Genomic DNA, 22,638 nt, shown 5'->3' on the forward strand with positions numbered 1-22,638 from the left:
GTCAAGAAACTGACAGATCAGTCGTGGTTGAGAAGTGAGTAATTGGGAGAAAAGAGGGAGTGCAGCAGGTGTCAGTACTAATTTGGTAAGACAACAACAACAAAAAAAAGGAGTAGAGAGTGGTATGATAGTCACTTACACAGTCATGACGTTATAAGCTTTTCATACAAATGTGTGCAGGATTTTACAACAGTTCAAGCATTAACTGTTAACCAGCCACTCCAGACCAGTTTCAAAGGCGACCTACAGGTTCACCAGAGGAAAATGGTTTTGAGACTCTAAACAGAAAAGACTGATTCACAACACTGCTGGGGAACTGGACAAAAATTAGTTTCATGCTTCTCACCTGTCGCATTGCTGGGCACACTGAACAACCCTAGCAGAAGAAGACCGCATGCCCTGGCCCTGACTTGGCTGTTCTGGGCTGGACCATCAGGGAAAGATACCTCTGTCAGAGCTGGAGCATTCGATTGCTGTCACCCTGCCAGGATCTCCAGTGCCCACAACTGCCCTAATTCTCCCAAACTGTGACTCTGTCTAGTCCATGCTTCTTACTAAGAGGCCGATTTTACAATAAAGCCCAAATCTCACTTGCTGAGTGGAAGAAATGAGCTTTGTACCTAGAGAATTCCACTGGCTGTGAAGAGAACAGTCTAAGACACTGCTGTATTTTAGAAATCAAACCCTTGGAAATAAATTCTTTTACTTATCTGCCAAATATGCCCCTCTGAGCTCTGTATTTCCTTGCTTCAATCTCAGTTGTCAATGATGCTGCCTCAACAGCAACCAGAGCTCTCATTTTGATCTCTGTAATGGTGTTAGCGACTTCAGGCCAAATAATAGGTTCTACTGGCAGACTCCTAAGATGCACTTTTCCTCTGAAGTAGCTGTACAAATAGCATCGCAGCATTTCACGTTTATTGCCTGCTGAAGATTTTGGTATCCTATATGCTCTGTTTCAGAGAAATAAAGCTTTTTTCCCAATCTAACTGCCAGACCTGAAAATTCACCAGGGATTCAAAGAAAAGCTGTGTTTTCTCCCTGGCTCCTGCATAATTATTAAGAACACAGAGGCTGCAGGGCAATTTCTGCTTTGGCTTTCATCTGTTTAACCCCTACTATCTTGAAAACTTGCCTTCACTTACATGCATGGATTTGAAGTGGAGGGGGCCTGAAAGGCAGCTCCAAGTAGCAGCTGTATTTCTAAGGGATGGAACCAGAAGGGAATCTGGTACCCTTTCCCAGAGCTACAAGATACTGAAGCTCCTCTCTGACTCAGACCTCGGCAATCACCTCTAAACACCTGTACAGCCAGTACACATCAACTAAGTATCAATTTTTTTCTTCTCTCTTTCAAGGATGTAAGTATTGCTGATTGGAAACATGTTTGGGTTGCTTTTTTCTGTTTTCTTTAAATGAAAAGGCATCTTCACCAGCCATATGGAGTGGCTCCTGCTCTGCAAAGCATATATCTAGTGGGGAGTGCATCCATTCAACCTTTCACAATACAGACCTTGAATCAGAAGGCACCTTTGCAGCAGATTTAAATCTGAGGCAAACACTCGAGCAATATAAAGCAATTTGAGCCAGCCAGCAAAGTCGTGCTGACCTTCTGCCAGCACTACTGCAGCCCTAAACACGACTTTTGGTTACCACGTCCTTGGGAATGACAGCACTGGGGGAAGCCAGCAGGTTCTTGCCGAAGGCTGCGTCTGCTCTGTTGCTGCCCGATGGAGTGTTATCGCTATGACAACCTACAGGTATAGGATATGCACGATAGCAGGAGCTCCAGCCAACCCAGATTGCGTGTACATGGCTCAGAGCGGGACTTCCCTGCCTGGGAGGGGAGCAAAGAACACGTGGATCCACAGGTGACTCTTCCCTGACTCTGTCCTGACACTTGCTAGCAAGTCCAGGATGTAAGGCAAGGCGGGAAATCTAGAGACACCAGGTAGCTAGGATTTTAAATAATGTTCTCTGGGGCAAAGTAAGGGAAGTCTCATTTTTCTCCTCTGTTTCCAGAGTCCTTCCTCGTGAAAAGACTTGTAAGAATATAAAGCTGCCCCCCAAACTGTGTCTTCTCCAGCCTGTTAAAAGGTAAAACGCCTCCTAACCTCATCCACGCTGCCTCCCTCTCTCTCTGTGTGCATGTGTGCGTGCATGCGCGCATTACTTTCTTTCACTACTATGACAGCACATGCTCCTCCAAAGCTGCTCCCAGCATTAGAAATACAACTCCTCCCTCCAGTGCCCCGCGTGTGTGTGCGTGGCTCAGGCTTTCTGCTTCGGCTCACTCCCCTCTGATCGCAGGGCTGACAGTCACGACTCTGCTCCACACCTCCGGGCTTCACGGGGAGAAGAGGAGGATCGGGGAAAACGCAGAAGAAGGCACAGCACTGACCTACAGATCCAGCGATAACTTGCTCCCCTCGCAGCAGAATTGCACAGGGGAGGGGAGGGAGTAAGGAGAGAAAGGGAAAAGAGAGGGAAGAGGAGGAGAAGGAAAAAAAGAAAATCCAGAGAATTCTAGTCTTGCAAATGTAGTGAAACCGAGTGGCTGGAGTTCATTTGCCCTACAAAAGCAGAGAAGAAAGAGTACATTGAATGAAAAAAAGCAAGGAAGGTCTGTAGCTTTTTTCCTGATAGTAGCAGTGTTTTAGAGGTAGAATGATTCCTCCGAGCAGCACGACTGAAGTCAGCGTGGATAGTGTGGAGAAAGAGAATGAAGTGGAGAGCACAGAGCAGCCTCCCTCTCCAGCATCAACTACCAGCCAGGAATCAAAGGTACACAGAGAACGATATTTTTTTTTCCTTCTTTTTTTTTTTTTTTTTTTTTTTAAACTCTTTCTTTGCTTTGGAAGAAGACGTGTTGCTTTGGTTTTTATTTTGATCCCTGTGCTAGGATCAGCAGGAGAGTGCTATGGGGCACCTCTGATTGCGGTGCCTGCTCTGACACTCCTACTTCTGAATTCTCCCTGTCACCTGGGCAGCTCAGGAGTCTGAACTGGGGAAATATCTGCCTTTCAAGAGGTTTGGTTTGGGGGATTTTTGCTTGTGTTTTCTCCTCCTTATTCCAGTAAGGGCCTGGGGGAGTGGTGCGGCTCAGGAAGGGGTTTGATGTCAGAAGATGATGTTAGCTATTTTCACACCAATCATCAGATCACTTAAAGGGTTTTGTTCATGGTTGGAGAGATTGTTTTTCCTAACAGGTTCAGAGAAGAGAATTTTGCCCAGGGGCTTGAGGTGTTTCACCTGCCTCACCTTCTCTGGCAGACCCATTAGTGAACTTTCACTGTTTAATGAGCCAGCAGTTGAAACAGGATGTAAGTGACGGTCTTGGCACAATAATCTTTGTGTACACCACCCAGAAAAGGTTTGTTGTTTTGGCTTTTTTGGTTGTGTCTTTGGGATTTTTTGTGTGTGTGCTTGTTTGTTTGTTTGTTTTTTCCCACAGCCTTTTATTTATTAATGTTTAAATGTGGTTTAATTCACATTACTGAAAGCCAACTTCTAGCTTAATGGGCATGGCCTCTGAATTTTTAAACGACTTGGATATGAAAAGTTTTTTCTGCCTGCCCATTATGTTACTTGGAAGATAGAGAGGCAAAGGGAGAAAAGTAGTAACCTTACATAATGGATATTCTTTTCAGCTTACCTGGATAATGTGCTCTTACTGATCCCATATTACTTAAGATTGATAGCATGCTAGTACCTGATGGATCCTCCTGTGAACTTTGTAGTGACACAATGTGCTGTGTAAACATGTAAAAATAGGGAGGTCCTTGTCACTAGGAGCTTGCAGCTGGGTAGAGCCTTAGGAGGTACTGTATGAGCAAAACAGCTGCTTGAAAGGGAAGGTTTGTGCTGGCCTGAGTTTAAAAGCAGTGGCTGTCTGGGTCTAATGTACAAAGACATTATTGCACACCAACAGCTAGGTTTCTGGAGAGCGAGTCAAAATTATCTGCCTGTGTGGGAAGAGTTCTGACGTGGGCTTTGGGATTTTTTTTTTTTAATTAGATGCTATACTCCAAGGGGGACAGCAAAGGTATTCCCTATGTAAAACAGCCTCTTTAAAAGAAAAGAGTTCTCCCAGCAGCAATAGCACACACTATTCACTATACATATTCAGCACTACTGGGACACTGCTGCAGTCTTCCCAGTTAATGGGAAATGAAAAGTAAATGAGTTATTGGTTTGACACCAGGTTCTAAAAGGATCCATTTGATTGGTATCTAAAGCCTCCTGAAGACCACTTCTACAGAATTGCTGAATTGCTATTTGGCCAGTGCGAATCTCTAACCCCACAGTGAGGTCCAAAAAGCAACTGGAGTCTTCACCATGCTCCCAGCACCAGCCTCTCATGTGTGCTGGGCTGTACCCAGGGTCTGCCGGGCTGCAGGTTTCCTATGCTCCCAGTTGTGGTCCTCACTCAGTGCCGGGAAAGTGGTTGTGGAGTTCGAGGCGCCCCTCACATGGTCAGGCACTTCATGACAATGGTGCTCGAGGGACTTTCCCAGTGGGTCACAGAGCACTGTGCCCAAGACGAATGGACCAGCGTCAATCCTTAGCTGAGAGAAAGTGAAGTGCTGCATGTAGGGTTCCTTCTGGCTGTTGGTGCACCCATGCTCTTGCAAGCATGACAACAGGAATTAGGCACATCTGGCCAGAGAACAAATAGACTACAAACTGGTTTATAATCAAATGTTATTATCATCAATTTTTCCAGTCTTGTGAGCATTTGAAGTGATACACTGGAATAGGCAAAAGCTATGTCTGTGCACTTGATGCCGTTACTTGCATACAAATATTTTTGGTAAACATATAATCTGTGTATTTACATTTTAGAACTGCAAATATGATCAGAAAACATACTGTATTGTCATTTCAGTAGATGGAGTCAAAAGAACCTTCTGATCACTAGGGTAATGAGATAAGCTTTCATTTCTTTGTCCTAGTAAACAGCAGGATGGAAAAATTCTCAGTGATTTCATAAAGATGTTGTTTGTGCTGGTTTTGTTTTCCAAAAGAACTGAAATCATTCAAAAGCTAAAGACTTTGACAAAGGCGTAAATCAGTGTGCCAAGGGCCTGTGGGCAAGCTTCTATGTCAAGGTGTTCCCTGCTGAGGGAGCTATCCTGTCATCCACAGAGGGCCACACTTTCTTCAGTTACTCTCTGTTGCATAGGTTAACAAGTTCATGCCTGCTGCAGTTACTTCAGAACAGTTTGTGCAGTATCTGATTACCCCACAATGACTTGTTTCTGTGGCAAAACAATATTAATGACTCCAAATATAGAACAGAAACAACATGGATAATAGCAGCCTTCAAAATGCATTTGAAAACATTTCAGCAGAAAAACAATTTTGAAAAACTAAGGTAGAACTAATGTAGCAAGCTTCCTTCCAGTCCTGTATAACTGTAGGCAACTGTGGCACACAGTCCCTTGTAGTACCAAAGTCCAGAAAAAGAGTTTTATCCAGCACACTCCAGACTTTACTCAGAAGGTGGCACAGAGGTGATACTGCAGTTCCCGACTGCCGTGAGTTTGAGAGGCAGAACTTTGGGCTGCTACCAAGTCACTGAAATTTGGAAGAATGACTCTCATGTGTTAGTCACACACCCCTACCACAGGAAGGCAACTCTTTAATAAACACTAGAGCCTCTCACCACCTTTTCCTATGGATTAGGAACATATTTACAGATGAGCACATGTGGATGCTGAAAGCTCGAAGACTAGACTCTCATGCATGTGCTCCTCATCATGGTCACCTTAACACCTGGAGTTCAGTACAACTGCTCAGAACAAAGAAATTCAAATAACACTTTTCAGTTCACCACATTTCCTGGGCCCTAAGGGCAAACCCATTTAAAAGTTCTAAGTACATGGTTGCCTTCTGGCATAGTATATATATTGTTATATAACGTGATTGTGTATTGGATTATGTGTCCTCAAGTGCTTTACACATAGCACCTCTGGTGTATTGTCTCATTAATATAACTTCAAATTGGTCTCTGAAGGGTAGAAAACACACTGTAACTGGGCCATCCTGTAGCACTATAGACACTGCTACTGTGCTAAAAACCCTAGAGCTTGAATGGTTAGGAAAGCTGCAAAACTAATAATTAATTTATTAAATTAATCTGTTCACTGTTGAAAAGAAACCTTTTCTTCACACCTAAGTATGACTTGAGTAGATACTTAAAGTTTATTAAGAGAATAATTTCATGGGGGTATCATAGAAATACATGGAGTTGCTAATTCTATTACATGCGTATGTTTGTAGTTACAGCTCCCACCTGTTTGGGTCGATCACATCTGACTTCCAAGAAGGCAAATGATCAGTTTGCCAAAGGCTTTTATAGATTTATAACTCAGTGAGGGAGGAAATCATTAGCTAATGAATCCTAAGGGAAAATTTCTTCCTGGTGGTAGCAATTAAAGACACTGCACACTTGTACAATCACTTACTTAGCAATATAAGCAGAAATCTAGTGGCAGCAATCAGAGATCGTATTTCTGATGTTTCATATAAAGGTACCTTGGAATTTAGTGAAGAAAACTAAAATTTCAGGGGATATGTATCTAAAGAAAAGATTCCTACATTTGGCTATATTTCTTTATGTTTTGGCATAGGTGGAACATAACTCTGTTATCTTTGTTCTTCTTACATTTAACTGACATTTCTATATGAAGAGGAAAGAGCCCTCCTGCTGATTTACTTAGGTATGAATCAAGTCTTTATCATCACTTTATTGTGAATAATGGCTGGGAGTTTTCATAGACAATAAGTCCATCTTAGAAAATTCCCTTACCATTTTTAAGTTTCAGGGGGGCCTGAGCGTCTATGACATTTGAGCTAGTACCAGTGGGGTTGGTCAGCGTTTCAAGTGTGTTAAACCTCTGTCAGGTTCTCTCATACACCCCCAGAAGAGGTATCAAGCCCTGTCCTTGCCGTTGCCTGTAAAAGTTACTGATTTGTAGATATTTGGGTACCTGCAAAGGTCAAAAGTTTTTTCACAGCTTTGCCCATTTCCATCTGCTTTTATAAAGTTCACCTGTAATTATGATGTACTGCAGTCACACATCTGATAGCTTCAAACTTTCCTCTAAACTACAGATAAATTGGCCTAATGAATTGCTTACACTCAGTTCAGGTAATTTGATTAGTTGAAAAATGAAGAAAATTTTTAAAAAGAAAATATAAACTAGACCTCCAAATACATATGGCATCTGGACTATCTATTTCACAAAATAAATAAGCCTCCGTCTGACACTTCCATACACTGACTGTCCAGTGGCCAGCATTCAGGTAAATGCAGACCATTATCTTCAAATTCAGTTATGGCAATTCAGGAGATGTAGCACAGTTGTTCAAACACTAGCAAACCTGCTATGTAATATATAAAATGGAAGTTGCTGAAAAGCAGCAAGCCAAGAAAATGATTAAGCATTAATGTTCAAGATGTAAACTTCATCTATGTATATCCCTACATCGGTCAAAGAGATTGAACTTACTTTCCCCTGTTCTGCTGGTCCAATAGAGTAATAATGCTTACATGAGGTTTCAAAAACAGGTGTTAATATTAGATACAGAACTAACGTAAACAGCTTAAAACTCTGGATTTTTAATAGGATTGTGTGGGATTTAAATCATGTAGGATTTGTGCTATGCTGTTAAGCAGACATCTTCCCCGCTTGAAGATTTAATACTTTATGAGGCTCCATAGATGGTTACTTGTCAATTAATATTTTAAAAAGGCAGGGAGTATGGTGTACAGTTAGTGTTTCACCCCCCACACCAGTGATAAATATCCAGTATGTAAACTACTGCTGTAGTCTCAAAGGAATACCAAACAGCCTAAAAAAGATCCTGTGAAAGGGGAAGAAAAAATAGTTTTCCTTCTTAATCTTACCTCCATGCCTTTGCATAAAATGGTAAGTATATACTGTGAAGGTAAGACTAAGGGAAAGAAATGAGCTTGAGCGTTTTTATATGTTTTGATGAAGTGTTAAATTATGTACAGGAAGATTTCATTAAGAGCAAGCAAGTAATATTCTACCCTATCAATAATTTCTGGAGCAGACTTATTGTATTTACATTTATTTTGACCTTTTTTCTTACTTTTTTTTCAAATTAAAAAACTGTTTTTTTGTGTTTTTTTTTCATTTTGATTTATATGTCACATCAGTTCCTTGGTGCATTAAGAAATCTAAGGCAAAAGAGAAATGTGATCAGTTCATGCTCTTCTATCCAAACTTTCTCCCTTGCCAAAATGAAGAAAATGTCTATTACCTTTCAGTGACTAAAGACGACTGAAATCTGGTGTGATTAAAAAAATGGATTTACTAAAAAGCACAAATTTTCACTGAAACAAAGCACACTGTTTTCAAAGTTGGAAGACAGTCCAGTCACACCATTTCAGTGCCTTATGCGGTATTCTTTTTCATAATGTAATCCTGTTGAACTCAGGTTTTACTACTACTCCTTTTAAAGATGTCTCCCAACACCTGGATGCTCTAATGGCTAAGGGATGCGCTCTGTTCCTCACCCCTTCGAATTCCAGTATAAGTTAATTTCTGGCCAGCTTGTGTGGCATTGTAATTTTGATAATGTTGGTTTGCCTTAAACATCTCTTTTCTATTCTCAGTGCAGATTTCCATCATATAAGAATAGACTTTCATATCTCTTCCTAGCCTTTTATTTTCTAGATTAAACAAGCCAGGCTGACATTAAATAAACTCTCCATTCTTTACCTCATTCCAATAGCAGATATGTGCCTGTTTTCAGGTTTGGATAATCTTTCTTGAAAAAGGGTGACTGAATCTGTGCACAGTATTCTGCATGAGGTGTTCCACAGTATCACTAGCACTTCACTGACTTTCACAGAAACTGTGTCTCTGATACTTGTTAAGGTCATTACTGCATCCTGTTTGTGGCTTCTACTCACCCCTTGGTCAATCAGCGTTCTATTTCTTTGTCATTTCCAGTGGATAGAATAGATTTGTTTATCCTTATCTAGAGTGGTTTGGATCAGGTCTCAGGTGGACGAACTTGCATTTCCATAGCTGAATTTAATCACTTTTCCATTACTTTATTCCTCAAGCCCCAGGTGTCCTCAGTTTTGACAATTCTTCTAACTTCATGTCAGAGAGGAATGGCCTTATGACATGCCTAATTTTTGCATCAAAAAATACATCAGAAATAAAAATACAGGCCAGTGTTGTTCTTTGAAGAACTCTACCTAAGGACCTTCCTTCAACCTAGTACTTCTTTCAACAGTAACAGTCTTGAACATTGAACTTGTCTTAAAATTTCTTCGTTATTTCTTTTATTTTCAGTCTTAGATAATAGATTCCTTTTTTGGTAGCATACTCAATAATTTTAATGAAGTCCAAATAGACAGAATGCAACTTTGACCTAAAACATTTTCTTTGTCTAAAAAATTGTTCATCTTATCCAACATAACTGGTCTAGGGAGACCTAGCTTTTTTTTTTTTTTTCTCCTGCCAAGTACTATTGAGGTCAGAGCTACAAATCTGTATTTACTGGAATCACTTTTCCCACTTCTTGAAACAGACTTCTATTTTACTTTGTATAATTTCTGACTTGATAAAGCTTGTTAAGAAAACTTGTTCCTAGACCTCCAAAGTAAAAATTCATAAAGGAGCTTAACTGGTTTCTTTTCTCCTTTTCACCTCAGCAAGTACATTGAACTGTTTTTTTAATGTCACACCATCCGTTTCTGCAACCTCTTTCCTATTATTCCTATTACTTTGCCCCAGGATCATTGTTCTGGGAAGAAAGTAAGAAGTATTTGTTAAGTTCTGAGCCAGCCTTTTATCCCACCCTTACTGTACCACAGCCTCTTTTTTCTTTTGCTTTCCCTAGCTTGAATCAATCCATTGACATTTCCTTAAATACATTTTGCAAAGACTCGCTCAGCTTTTCTTGACAATTAGACTTAAGGAACTCTGCTTGAAACCTCCAGTTTTATTTGCATAACAGGGTTTTTTTTTTCTCTTTTTCTTTCTCTTTTTTCCCATCCCCACCATTCTTGTGGACTCTTTTCTTATTCCAGCTTTCCTTTTTGAGGCAACATTTTCATGTAGTTAGCCAGGAGCACACGTTCACAGAATCTTTTTATTTCTTTTAATTTCATATTCCAGGTAGTAATTACAAAAATTCTATGCCTCTAACACATCCAAGCATATCCAAGTATCTGACGATTTCTGATGAGTTGTCTTTATCAGTGAAGCATGTCTATAACCTGGTACCTCCAGGCTAGCAAAGGTCAAGGCTGATTCACAGCCCGTGGTCATGTGGGTTCATCAACGCTCAGTACATGCTGAGAGCCAGCACTCGTTAGCAGATACAGTGACCTGCTTACACAGCTATACTGCTTTCTGGACCACTGCTAAGACTTTCATACCTTTAGACAGACACTAGCTTGGGTTCTTTTGTGTCATACTCCAAAGCGCGATGTGGTCTAAAATACAGGGAGCCAAGAGTGCTGAAGGCTTCGAATGTCTTCAAGGAAGCATAGCACATCAAAGGCTATCCTCTTGAAATCCAAAACTTGGCTTAGAGGTTCATTTTTCCTTTACACTTTCTTTAATTTAAATTGAAGTGAATCATAATCACCCAATAGAAGACTGTAATTCCTTTCATGATGAGCATTTCTCCTATTGCCTACCTGAGCCATTGCTGTATACTCTTGATAGGGAGAAGACTGTATATTTAATAAATCTATGCTCATTTTTGTCAGGCAGAGGACTAATCTTTCAGATGTGAGCACATGAGCTGAATATTCTTGACTCATTATTTGGTCCTGCACAACTTCCAGTTACATAGGCAAATGGTCACTTGGTGTTATATGAGCACTACCTTTTCCAGGCAAGTGAGTATCTATTCTAGCTGAAGCATAAGCAAACTTTATGTGTTCATTAGCAAAGAGAACCAGCTGTGAAAATGAGAAATCTATGTGTGAATGAATGACCGAAATAACTTGACCGTGTTTTCCTTTGACATATGCCTCTGCTCAAGGAAACTCCCTTGATTTGGCAGCCCAACAGATAAAATATATGTTCCTTGTCAGGCAATAGAACTCAGGAACCCTGCAAAATGTATTTACAATGGATGTCTGAAAATCAGACTTCTTGTGTCTTTGCCATCAACAGTTAAATATGACAAATGTTTTGCATATTATTTCTTTTAAAAAATTAATCTCATATCTTTACTCTTGCATAAATGTGCTAGACACTCACAGAAGTTTTTCAATTGACATGTCAGCTTTTCTTAGCTGACCTGTTTTTAACTGATGGGAGTGGTTTGCTAAGCACCATCAAATGGAAGTGGCTGCAATGGTGAAACTTAAAAATACCATTGTGAGAGGGAGGTGTTTTCCAGCCGCAGGAGGCTGCAAGTTCAATATGGAATTGCAGACAGAGTCTTTTAGGTGAGTAACAGTGACAACTTGAATGCTTTTCTTTTCTGTAGACATAATATGCTCCATTTCTGAGTGCCATTTAAAAGCTTTATTAAAATGCTACACATGCACTGCTTTATTAACAATTTTAGAAGTCTAGTGCTCTGAATAAAAAAGGAAAATGCAGCTGACCTATAGTAACTGATGATTAGGTTTAATTCAGAAAAGAGCAAAATACTGTAAACTGTTATTCACAAAGCTATTAAAATAAGCATTTAGAATTTTTTTATCTTAACTTATTCATCAGAGTAGGACAAAGAAATGTAGGCTATGGAGGCACAGCTCAAGTGAGAGAGTAAATTCAACCTGACAGGTTGTTATAGCGAATACTGTTGAATACAATCTTAGACTTGCATCTCCATTACTCCAATATTTAACTTAATTTGGTTTTTACAAACATTACTTATGCGTAGTGGATGGAGGCATCACCTTTTGTTGGCCAAGAGTCAGATTTTTGACATGATGCATACAAGTAACCTCCTCAGACGTCACATGTAGGTGCACTGTTCATTATTGATTTGCCAGCATTTTCCTTGCCAGTTTAAATGCTGTGGTAGTGATTCTCAAAATGAACATGTCTTGGGATTGAAAAGAGAAGCTGAAAACCTTGATCCAGCCTCATTTGCCTTTGTGCATACACAGGGTGAGAAACAGCCTTGGACTGGGCATCTCTGTCCTCACATAGAAACAAAATATACTAGGCAAAATTCAACGTGGTAAACTTGGAAGAGTGCCACTGAGTTCTGTGCAGTTAAATTGAGGATCCAGTTGTTAAGACATTCAGGTCCACACACTTTCTTAAAATGCACCTACTGTTAAATTGTCAACCAGTATCAATTAACTCAAGGATACAGCAGTATACCTTTTCTATTATTTAAGTATGTGTAGCTCATTTCTCTTTTATGTTCATACATCGTCTTTTAATTCAAATTATCTAATCAATGAATTCTTTACAAACAAACAGAAGGTGACTTGTAATGGTTTGCCAAACATTTCTGGTAATGAACATTCCAGCAAAATGTGTGCTTGTCAAGTGCTTTTTTTTTTTTTTTTTTTAATGTCAAAACTTCTGTTTCTGAGGAAATGTTCCGTTTTCTTGATTGTGTAAACTTTTGCCAGGAAGCTTTCCCTGGTTGTGGGTGAAATTTCCAGTCTAAAGAGCCTCACCTCTAATTAGAGACCTAGAGAGCAGCTTTACGTGGTTAAGTTAATAGTTCAGTCTCCCTGTGTTGTAAATGGAGCACAGCCTGAAATTCTTTTATCAAAGATGATTTAGAGGAAAACCTGCCTTACATGCTCTGAATTAGCTTCTCTGAGGGGAAATCTTTTTCTACTGACCATAGTAGGCAGCTACAGCTGAGTTAAAAGCTCGAATTTAAGTAGGGTGAACACCACTGTGAATCTGTCCGAGCGAGGTCTTGAACCTTGCCTACAAAAACTGGTCAGTCGTCTGTTCCCCTGGCAGGTTAGTCTGTCTGACTTTTCCCTCTTCTGCCCATAGCTCTGTCAAAGACATTTTGAAAGGCTGCAGTTGTCTTTTATGGCAATGTGGAACAAAATCATTCAAACTTTGAAAATTTTTGCTAAGCAGAACTGCTGTTTTCTAGCCACCCCTATAATGGAAAGTTATGCACCTATGACAAAAAGAGAGAAAAATGTGAGGCTATCCAGGCTGCAAAATGTGAAGTGCTGCTATTAAACTGTAGCTACAAAATTAATCATGTACTAGTTTCATGAAGTATGGGCACACAGGAGTCTTTGGCAGGTTCACAGCAGTTAGATCTGTCTCCTGTAGTTAGTTGTAGTGACAAATGGACTTTGTCCTCCTGGCTGTAAAGCTCCAGACGAACAGTTAACTTTTTTTGCTAGCTCACCCACTTGCACTCTGCCTTTCAATGTTTCTTTCTCTCTTTCCTCTCCATTTCTATTCTTGCTCAGATGCTTTAATCCAGGACCAGGCTCTCTGATACAATGAGCCAGTGCAAGATCTGCCTTTACAAGAAAAATGTGCAGGTTTCCAAGCTTAGCCAAGTTTAAAGATTCCTGTTAAGAAAATGGATGGTAGCTCTTCTGTTAGGGGGAAGGACCTTTTATAAACAATGTGTGGATGCTGGCACTCATGCCATAAGTACACTTGGAAAAAAGCAAACCCTACAGTTTACACTTCCCCTTTCACCTATACCCAAGCCGTGCTTACTTTATTCACAAAGAGATGCCTGAATTTGCATTTCAGTTTCCTTATGTTGCCTGGTATTACGTAGCCTGCTCCTTGTGTGTGGATACCTATTTATCTCTTGATGTAACCTCATGTTTTCTTTATAGGTACATGCAGGGAACTACACATAAATTTAAAACCTAGGCAATAAGGTAATAGGAAACATTCCTTATGCGGAAGAAATGAAGCTTTCTTCTTAGCCTCCCATCTTCTAAGTCTCCTCCTTGCTGGGTAGGTAGTTGAAGACCAATGTAACTGAGAGGATCCCCTTTCCACTGCACTGCCAGAGAAGGGCTTTTGGGCTCCTGTCTCCCCAGCAGCTTAGGCTCTCACAGACATCCCTGGGCTGCAATTCTGCCCTTCCACAGCACTGGCTTTTCTAGCAGTTCCTGCCAGGTATCCAAGAAAAATGCTCTGGACAAATGATTTCTTAGAGATTACCAAAGCTAAAATGAATGCCAACAGCTGTGATACACCTACCTGAATCCTGCTAGAATGCAGGTAAATTATAAACATTTCACAGAGGTTCAAAAAATTACAGCCAAGCCTTAAAACAAAAAATCTTAGATAGTGTTTCCCTCTGAGAAGAACAATGACTGGATGCTGGCTGTAAGAAGTAGCCACTCAGTCCGGTAAAAATTAAAAAAAAAAATAATAATAATAATAAAAAAGTCAGCTTTTTTAAACAAGAAGAGAAAACTAACCTATTTTTTTTCTGGCACTGTAGAGGTCACACTGTAATAAATACAATATTCCTCAAGTAGCAATAGAGGTAACGTAATTTGGTCTTTACTAGCAGCTGCTGAGTTCTAGGAAAAAAATCTCCTTTCCATGAGTTATCATCCCTCCAGCACAATCATACTCATAGCCAGCACTGTATATATTAAAAAAATGCTGGCAGGAGAAAATGGATATAAATCTCAGAACTTAGCACTGCACTTGCTCTTCAGTTCAGCAGTGGCCAGTAGCTCCGATTTCTGCTGTAATATGCCACACTCCTTATAAGTCAGCACTACTCTGCTGATACTGAGAATTGTACCTACTCTGACATTGAATGGTCTAGGCAAAGTGAGGCAATTCGTGGAAATTCCCCCTTTTACACAGGATTACTATTCATAGTCTTTGAAACCTTCTCTGTCCTAACTTGACTTTCTTTTCCACTTCCTTCTTCTGTTGCCCTGCTCTTCTGCCTGCCTGCCTCCCTCATGCAGCCCCATGCAGTATGCTGCTCCTGTTGAAGTCACTGCTATTATTTTTGTCAGACAAAGCACCACAGTATTTCACTGATTCAAGATCCCTCACTTTCCCATCCATGTAACTCCTATTAAATCTGTTGGTGTCTTATGTCAATACCAAGAGCTATTTTCTCTCTCAACATGAAAAATACAAAATTTGGATATGCTTCATTTGTTAGGTGAGCACAACCTCATGAGAGTGTTGCATGCTTTTTTCTTTCTTCTTTTTTTTTCTTAATTATTAGATGTTTGTGTGCAATTTTACATTAGCAACAGTTTAACTTTGGAGGATTCTGAGGGAGTTAAAATTCTCTTCTAGCATTCAGAAAAAGAATTAGTTCTTCAGAAAGTTATAGTCTTAAATTCTCTGCCTTTTTGTGGTATTCTGTATGTAACCATTTTTTTACATGAAGTCAACTCAGTATAAAAACACGTTTTTGCAATTCAGACAGTCATTTTAATCGTGAAACTTTGATGGAGGTAATTTGAGGAGGAAAGTTGTGCAGCTGGTGAGGATAAAAATATAGGTTTTATTTTGCAGGATTGATCTTGAAACAATAGCTGGCTAAAGATGTTCAGCAGCTTGAAGGTTTAGGAAAAATACAAAAGAAATGGATTAGCCTGAGGCAAAAAGTCAACGATGTATGGTAAATCTCTTACATAATACTTCTTGTCAATTAACATCTCCAAATACATGTATTTACATTGTCAAGTTCTTGAAGCAGTTTTTAGGCCTCCAAACACATCCAGAAATTGTCAAGTAACTGTATGGCACATATATGACAATTATCATAATCAAGTTACATCTTTATGTAGGACACTGAATGCAGTTTTTGCTGGTCATGACTAACATGATACTGAGATGGAAACTTTCTGTACTAGTAACAGGTTCCTTGTAAACTGGTACTACAGACGTAATTTTCCCCAAAAAGATTTGGGAGAACTTTTTGAAAATTAGAAAATGACTAGAGTAGATGTGTTAAACAGGATAAACGCATGCCACAAGTTGCATTTTGAGAAGAGCTTTAATGAAAAATATGCCACATCTGGACTGGCTCTGGAAATAAACAGATCTCTGCCATGGGGAACAGTAAGAAAGTGGATGCAGAACAAACAACATGGAAGTTATTATCAAGGTAGGAAAAAATTTTAATTGGCGGAGCATTTATCATGTATCTGGAAGCTGCTGTAGGACTTTAGAAGTGGAAACACAAGATCGAGGAAACTTGGTAGGGACTCAGGTGAAGCATGGAGGAGCGCAGAGAAATTAACTACCTTTCCTCAGCCTGTGCTGCCAGCACTTCCCCCAGATCCAGAGCTCTAGGCCAACGGTGCCAAGGCAGTGACATGGCTCCACACCAGGACCATATGGGTCTTCTTGTACTTTTTAAGCCAATAAGCCATATAGAATCCAAATTTTGGCACTGTTGTTCTGGTTGTTTGATTGGAAAATGAGGTAACATAATCTCAGAGTTAAAGCAGAGCAGGTAAGAAAGAAGTTTGGGCAGAATTAATTCACACCAAGTAAAAATTGAAACAAGTGTCTAGGAAAGACAAACGAAGTAAGAGGCATAGGCGTCCTCCTTGATCTATCTGTATTTGGTTGTGAAGGAGCAGAGATTGACCGAGATGGTTTTAAAAAAGAGAAGGGAATTGTAAGAGTTGAATAGTCAGCCCAATAACAGGATGCTGAATGTGGTCAGGTGTTTTTTCATGCTGCAAGCAGAAAGTCTTTTTCTTCAATGCACAGTGTAAAACAGTTTTAAAAAGAAGTTTCATAACAAAATAACAACCCAGCCAAACCCCAAGCCTTTACTCAGGAAACATGCTCGCTGAAGTCAGCAGGAGTTAGCAGTAAGCAAAGACCTTAGGATTTGGCCCACTGACAAAAACTTTGTAGAGCTAAGCACTTATATGTTTTCATTGTGAAGCCTAAGTTTGGAACCCCAGAAGTAGGAATGGAAACACTGACAGAATATTAACTATAACAACTCCCACTAGATCTCAGTCTTCCTTTTTGTTTTAAGATGGTACAAATGTGATTATACAGTATGTGGGATCTGGTGCTGATGTTAATTTGCCCTTGGTTAGTATTTGCCTCCCTGACAGATGTATTTCCATATTGAAGCCAAGAGACACACTACCATTTAAAGTATCATTAAAAAGCTCTGTCAATAAAACAAGAAACAAAAGGAGCAAAAACAAATTAGTAAAATAAATTTTTTGAAATATTGCTATAAGTAGACCAGGACTTTTTAGCAGAACACTGGTTTTTATGGTTGTTTGTTTGTTTGTTTTTTAAAAAAAGGTCCAAGGGGGTCATATTGAGCTTTAATTTCTCCCAGGATCAGTAGTGGAAAATAATTATTCACACTTCATAGATGGACAGACATGAGATACAATCAGAGATGATTAATCTTACATTTGCAATCACATTCACTGCAAATTATTCATGAGAAGAAAAGAAGCAAAACTCAGGCCTTGTTATTATTATTATTCTTGAAGACTCATAACAGATAGATACCAGTGTAGCTTCTTTCACCTCAGCAGGGCTGCCTGGATTTCTTACTCTGAAATACAGACTTTTAATCTTCAAATTTCATTTTGCCACTTCCATCACAGTGAAGATCAGTAAATTACTAAATTGGGAGTTACCAAAGGGAAATCACTGTTCCATTTAGAAGCTGAAATGAAAAAGAGATATCCAAAGAGGGCAGTAAAATGTGAGATTCCCAGAAGGGACCTGAGAGATAAGAGTCCACATTCCTTATATGTCAAGAGGTAGGAGATAACCACACATGCACCTCATCCCAATGGGAGCAAAGTGTGGAGATGACAGGCTGCTTAGCAACCAGATGCCTCAGGTAAAACCCAAAGTACGAAACAAGGTGTTGTAACCACATAGTCGTCTTGAAGTCGAAAGTACAAGAGAATTTTAAGAAATTAAAGGACTATTCCTACGCATCCATTGCTTTCTTTGTGAGGTTTCAGGAGAAAAGACTGGAGACAATTCAGTTGCCAGACCATGAAATAGAGGTAGGGGCCACACAGAGGTTTGCAGGTGGTTATTTCACCAGCCACCTTTCATAACCAGAATTATAAAAGATTTCCCAGAGATGGTGCCACCCACGTTGGAACAGCTGTTTAGCAGCAGGGAGAATATAATCCTGGATATAAATCCCGGATTTATAGTCTTTCACACTGCTCCTGAGAGGAGCAGCCCTTCTTTTGCTAGGTGAGGCAGGAGATGAAATCAAAGGGACAAAACATTTTCCAACCCCAACATGAAACAAGCAACAGGCTTTGGTCATGGATGAAGTGTTGCCTAGTTTGATTTGTCACGTGTTTTGCTTTATGCACGTGTTCACGGAGGAGGAAGATTTGACAATCATTGAGCTCAGCACAATGAACCCAGCAGATCTTACTTTGAGACTGTTAATCTCATTTTCATGATAAACTTTGGAAAGTTACAGTAAAGCTCCTCTGAAAGATCATGTGAGTTGTTAGCTTGAAATGCTCCAAGTTTGAAAACTCTCACTGTCTTTCTACCAGAAGCAGACTATGGTTGAGTGATATCACAAGCATTTTCCCCAAACTTAACTTGAATCAAACTAGTTATATAGTTTGAAGAAATACTAACAGAGGTTAGCAGAATTCTCAGGAAGAGAATTCTGATATGCAGTCTTATCGTTTCAGAATACTCTTTCTAATACAGCTTGATTAAGAGAAAAAAGAGGAATACACACACACACATACAAGGGCTATTCAAAAACACAGCAACAAATATTCTTTTAGATATACAATTTGAGAGTTTTGGCTCAATAGATAATTTTATTAAATATGTCAGGTGGGATTTTACTCGGATTTTGATAGAAATGTCTTAAATTTTTCTGAATGTGACATGAATGCAAGTATCATTGTATTTATGTTGCTTATATTACCTCCTTTTCACAAGCTATTGTAGACTGTTTAAGTGACAGTGAGTGTTTTGAAGTTAATATGAAAAAATATTTGGCAGGGGAGGTAATATGAACTCAGGGTAAGTCACAATTGCAGAATATTTAATGCAGAATTTACTATTTTTATGGCATAAGACTAAGTAGACCGTTCTGAACATAATGGAGACAAAAAAAAAGGATTTCCCTGAGACTTATGTCAGTTGTTATAGTTAATAAATTGTTTGTGTTTCCTCAAATCTGCCACTCCCTGGACTGTGTTACTTTTTCCTGTCGCATCTGATGCTGAATTTAAAAGATCTATAAAGGAATTTGGAGCATAAGGTAGACTGTTCCATATTTTCAGGCCTTAAAACTTTCAGTACTTTATTTCATGTTTCTCTCCCATATTTTCTAATCCTGGTTCCTTGCAATATTAGAATAAGACGTACTCAAAACTGTACATAATTTAAAACCAACTGCAGGAGCAATTGTTGAGAACTAGATTAATTTTTCAGCTTGCTTTAAACCAAACCAGAGAATGGTACAGAATGAACAGGTCTGCTAAACAAATACACTGTTTGTCTACACACACAGACTATACCTCTTGATAATTCAGAGGTCCGCCATTTAGAGATGCAAATGCAGAGCTGCCAAGGATGATGTACATCAGGAGAGGGCTGAGAACATGTGATTCACAGTGACATTTGTGGGAGCAGTAACAACTGAGCATCCCTTCAGATTTCATGCTTTCAAACCCTGAGGCTCTTGCAGGGATTTCTTCTGTTACGCTCTAGCATGCAAATCGGAGCATTTCATTGTACTTAGGACTCTACAAGTGAAAGAAAACCACAGAAAGAGCCCTGCCTGAAAAGGTTTATAGCCTAAATAGGTTTGCGGATCGGTGAGCGGATTTTAAAAACAGTGTAAGGCAGGGAGGAGACTCTGAGGATGATAGTTAGAGCAGCAAGAGCCAACCAGAGTAGTTGGACGTACCAAATAAATCACTAACAATGTTATGGTTAGGTATTATAGAAAATGTCTCCCCTTTGACTCATCCAATACAGTATTCAGGCAGACAGTTTGATTTATTTTTTTACGACAATAACAAACATATTTGTTCTAGTGCCAGCTGTGCTATCTATTTGGGAAAATACATGAATATAATACATAGCAGATTCTGCAAAAATGAACACTCCCTGTTTATCTGCATCCTTTGAAATATTCAGCTTCCAAGAAAGCTGGCTAGGGCAAACAAAAATGCATGATAAAACCATATGCTCAAACCGCATAAATCGGCAACAATTGAAGTCAGTTTACCTAATTCAATTTGTACTAGTAGAGTATTGTACAATTTATTATTTAGAAAGAAGAAGGTAGAAAAGTAATCAGCTTTGCTCACAAATTTTATCTCGGACGCTTTGCCAATAAACAATACCAATCCCTTAAGTGTTTGAAACATCTATTTATCTTGTTAATGCTGTAAGACATGGTGCTTCTCTTATGAGCAGGCAAACACACATATTATTTATGAAACTGCACACTGACTTTGGGCACGTCATAATCTTATTTTTGCTCATTAAAATGCCAAGGCAATGCATTTTCAAATCAAATACAGAAAAAAAAAAAAAAATCCGGCCTTGTCTGTGGTCAAATATCACTTACTTTTGTATCCCTCAGTTTCAAGAAGAAAATCATTAGCCTTCATGCTCACACAAAAGTATGCACTTCTGTTTGAGTTGGTTCCTTGTTTGCCCTTAATCAGCACAGCCGAAGCCCAGCAATGCCGCCAGTCTAGCTTACACCCTGGTAACATCCAGTGCTTCAACAAATCTAGTTAACATCTGAAGTATGTTCTGAGGGTTGCTAATACAAATTGAATTCTCCTTGACCCAGAAAATGGGCTGTACTCAGTAGAATTAGATGTCATTCATCAAGACTTTTGTTCTTTCCCTTATTTGAAAGGCTTTTGGTCTGAGTCCCTTTTGGTAATAGTCCATGTACCTGACATGCTCTCTAGTGAAGCTACACAACACCATTCAGGCCCGAGGCATTTAAGTCCTTCTTTTATAATAATGTGAAAGTCAAGTAATCTGGAAACTTGCTCTAAGAAGCTGGAAGGAAGAAGAAATTGTTCCTTACAGAAGATGGATGTTTATCTCACAGCAGAGTGAAACCTGCTGACAGAGCATTTTTTGCCTGCATAGCTAAACAAAATAGCTACATTTTGTAAGAATTGCAGGAGTCAAACTGGCTTCATGGCTCATCCAACTCAGTTAATACCCTGTATTACTTGTAATCCATCTAATGATATTGTTAACACTAGTGTAAAGAAAGGGATAGAGAAGAACAAGTAATATACATATATACATATATATATATATATATGTTTTGGGTTTTTTTTTTAATTGGTAACACAGTCGCAATACAGCAGACAGCTGGTGTCTGAAAATGAGGGCTTGGTTATATGGTCTGTCACTAAAGTACTTGATAAGCCATGTTCATTTGTTTATTTCTCCTGGAAGATAGTTACTTGTGGAAATTTATACAAACAATCTTGCTGTGGGCCCCACACTGCAGAAGAGCCTGTGCTCCTGGCAAGGATGGTTCACAGTGACTGAGAAGGAAATAACACCATCCATGTTGCGAAATAAGCTGATGTGGGCAGACACCATGAGGGTTGCTCTGAATGCCAAAGTTGATGGCCCAAGCAAACTAATATAATGTAGTGTAACATGATAAACATTTTGTCGTACTAGTAACCACCATTCACACTGAGATCACTAAAAAGGGAGCTTCAGGAAGGGGAATGAAGCATTTCTGTGTAGCCTGTGGAGGGAGCGAGGCTTTCCCTGAGCAGTGAATTGTGAGAAGGTATGGTGAAGAAGCTGAGCTGGGTAAATGATGATGGCATAGGGAACACGTATCCTAGCATTTCAGTTTGATTTGGGAGTGCAGTTTCAAAGCAATCTCCCAGCTGCTCACCCCACTTTGGTCATTGTTGTGGTGCAGGCTGCATCACTTGAGGGTTTGCTTGTGCTCCAGGTGTGCGCCCAATACACCCAGGACAAACAGGCTGGTCTGGTTCAGAGTACTCTGTGTCCTGAAGTGTGTATGCTGGTTCCATAACAGCTCCTGTTCCCATCTCTAGATCCACTCTTACCAAGCCATGCTAACTGCTAACATAGACAAGCTGGAGAGGCAAGGGCAAAAGAGTTTCTAGATATCAGGGGGCAGTTAAGAGCCTGAATAAATTACTCTTTGCAGGGTAGAAGATTATCTTTTGTAGCTGCAAAGCTAGGGACTATAAAACAGCTCAAATCACTGATATCTTCCCAGCTTCCATGGGAAGTTCTTAAATCAAAATCGTAGAAGAGAGTTTCATGCTTCCAATGCTGAAGTCAAATAAAGACTTAGTGAGGGCAACTGCAGTTCCCATTCACATCAAAAGCAGTGGCACCTAGTTAACACTAGGTATGAATTTCAACAGCTGTCCTTTTGCTGCTTCCTGTTTTCTGGTTATAGCAGCTAAAGAGTTGTAGTATAGGGGAATTAGGAACAGGGGAAATACTGATAAGCTGTGGTTTGTGAGAGCTTCGTGATCCCTTGAAGCCTGAATGTTCAGTAGCTCTGAGGAAGATGGAGATTGTGCTGGATGATACTGGAAAAAAAAGGTTAATCGAGCTCTGAGGTTTAGCTATTGTGCTTATCTCTACCTTGCCTACAGGGTTAGTACATGGACTCACTGACAGTCTCTGTGACTGA

At 39.6% G+C, this 22,638-nt stretch overlaps 1 protein-coding gene across 2 annotated transcripts in view; it reads left to right on the top strand.

Moving 5' to 3' along the window:
* Positions 1–2,320: 2,320 nt before the first annotated feature.
* STAC (SH3 and cysteine rich domain) overlaps positions 2,321–22,638 on the top strand; it is a 71,462-nt gene continuing 51,144 nt past the window's right edge. For both annotated transcript variants that reach the window (XM_082046325.1, XM_082046326.1), the window contains exon 1: positions 2,321–2,784. In XM_082046325.1, coding sequence (XP_081902451.1) covers positions 2,668–2,784 — 117 coding nt within the window. In that variant the 5' untranslated portion in view covers positions 2,321–2,667. The remainder of the gene's footprint in view (positions 2,785–22,638) is intronic.

The sequence above is a fragment of the Streptopelia decaocto genome (assembly GCF_964273445.1).
Source record: "Streptopelia decaocto genome assembly, chromosome: 2".
NCBI classification, from domain to species: Eukaryota; Metazoa; Chordata; class Aves; order Columbiformes; family Columbidae; genus Streptopelia; species Streptopelia decaocto.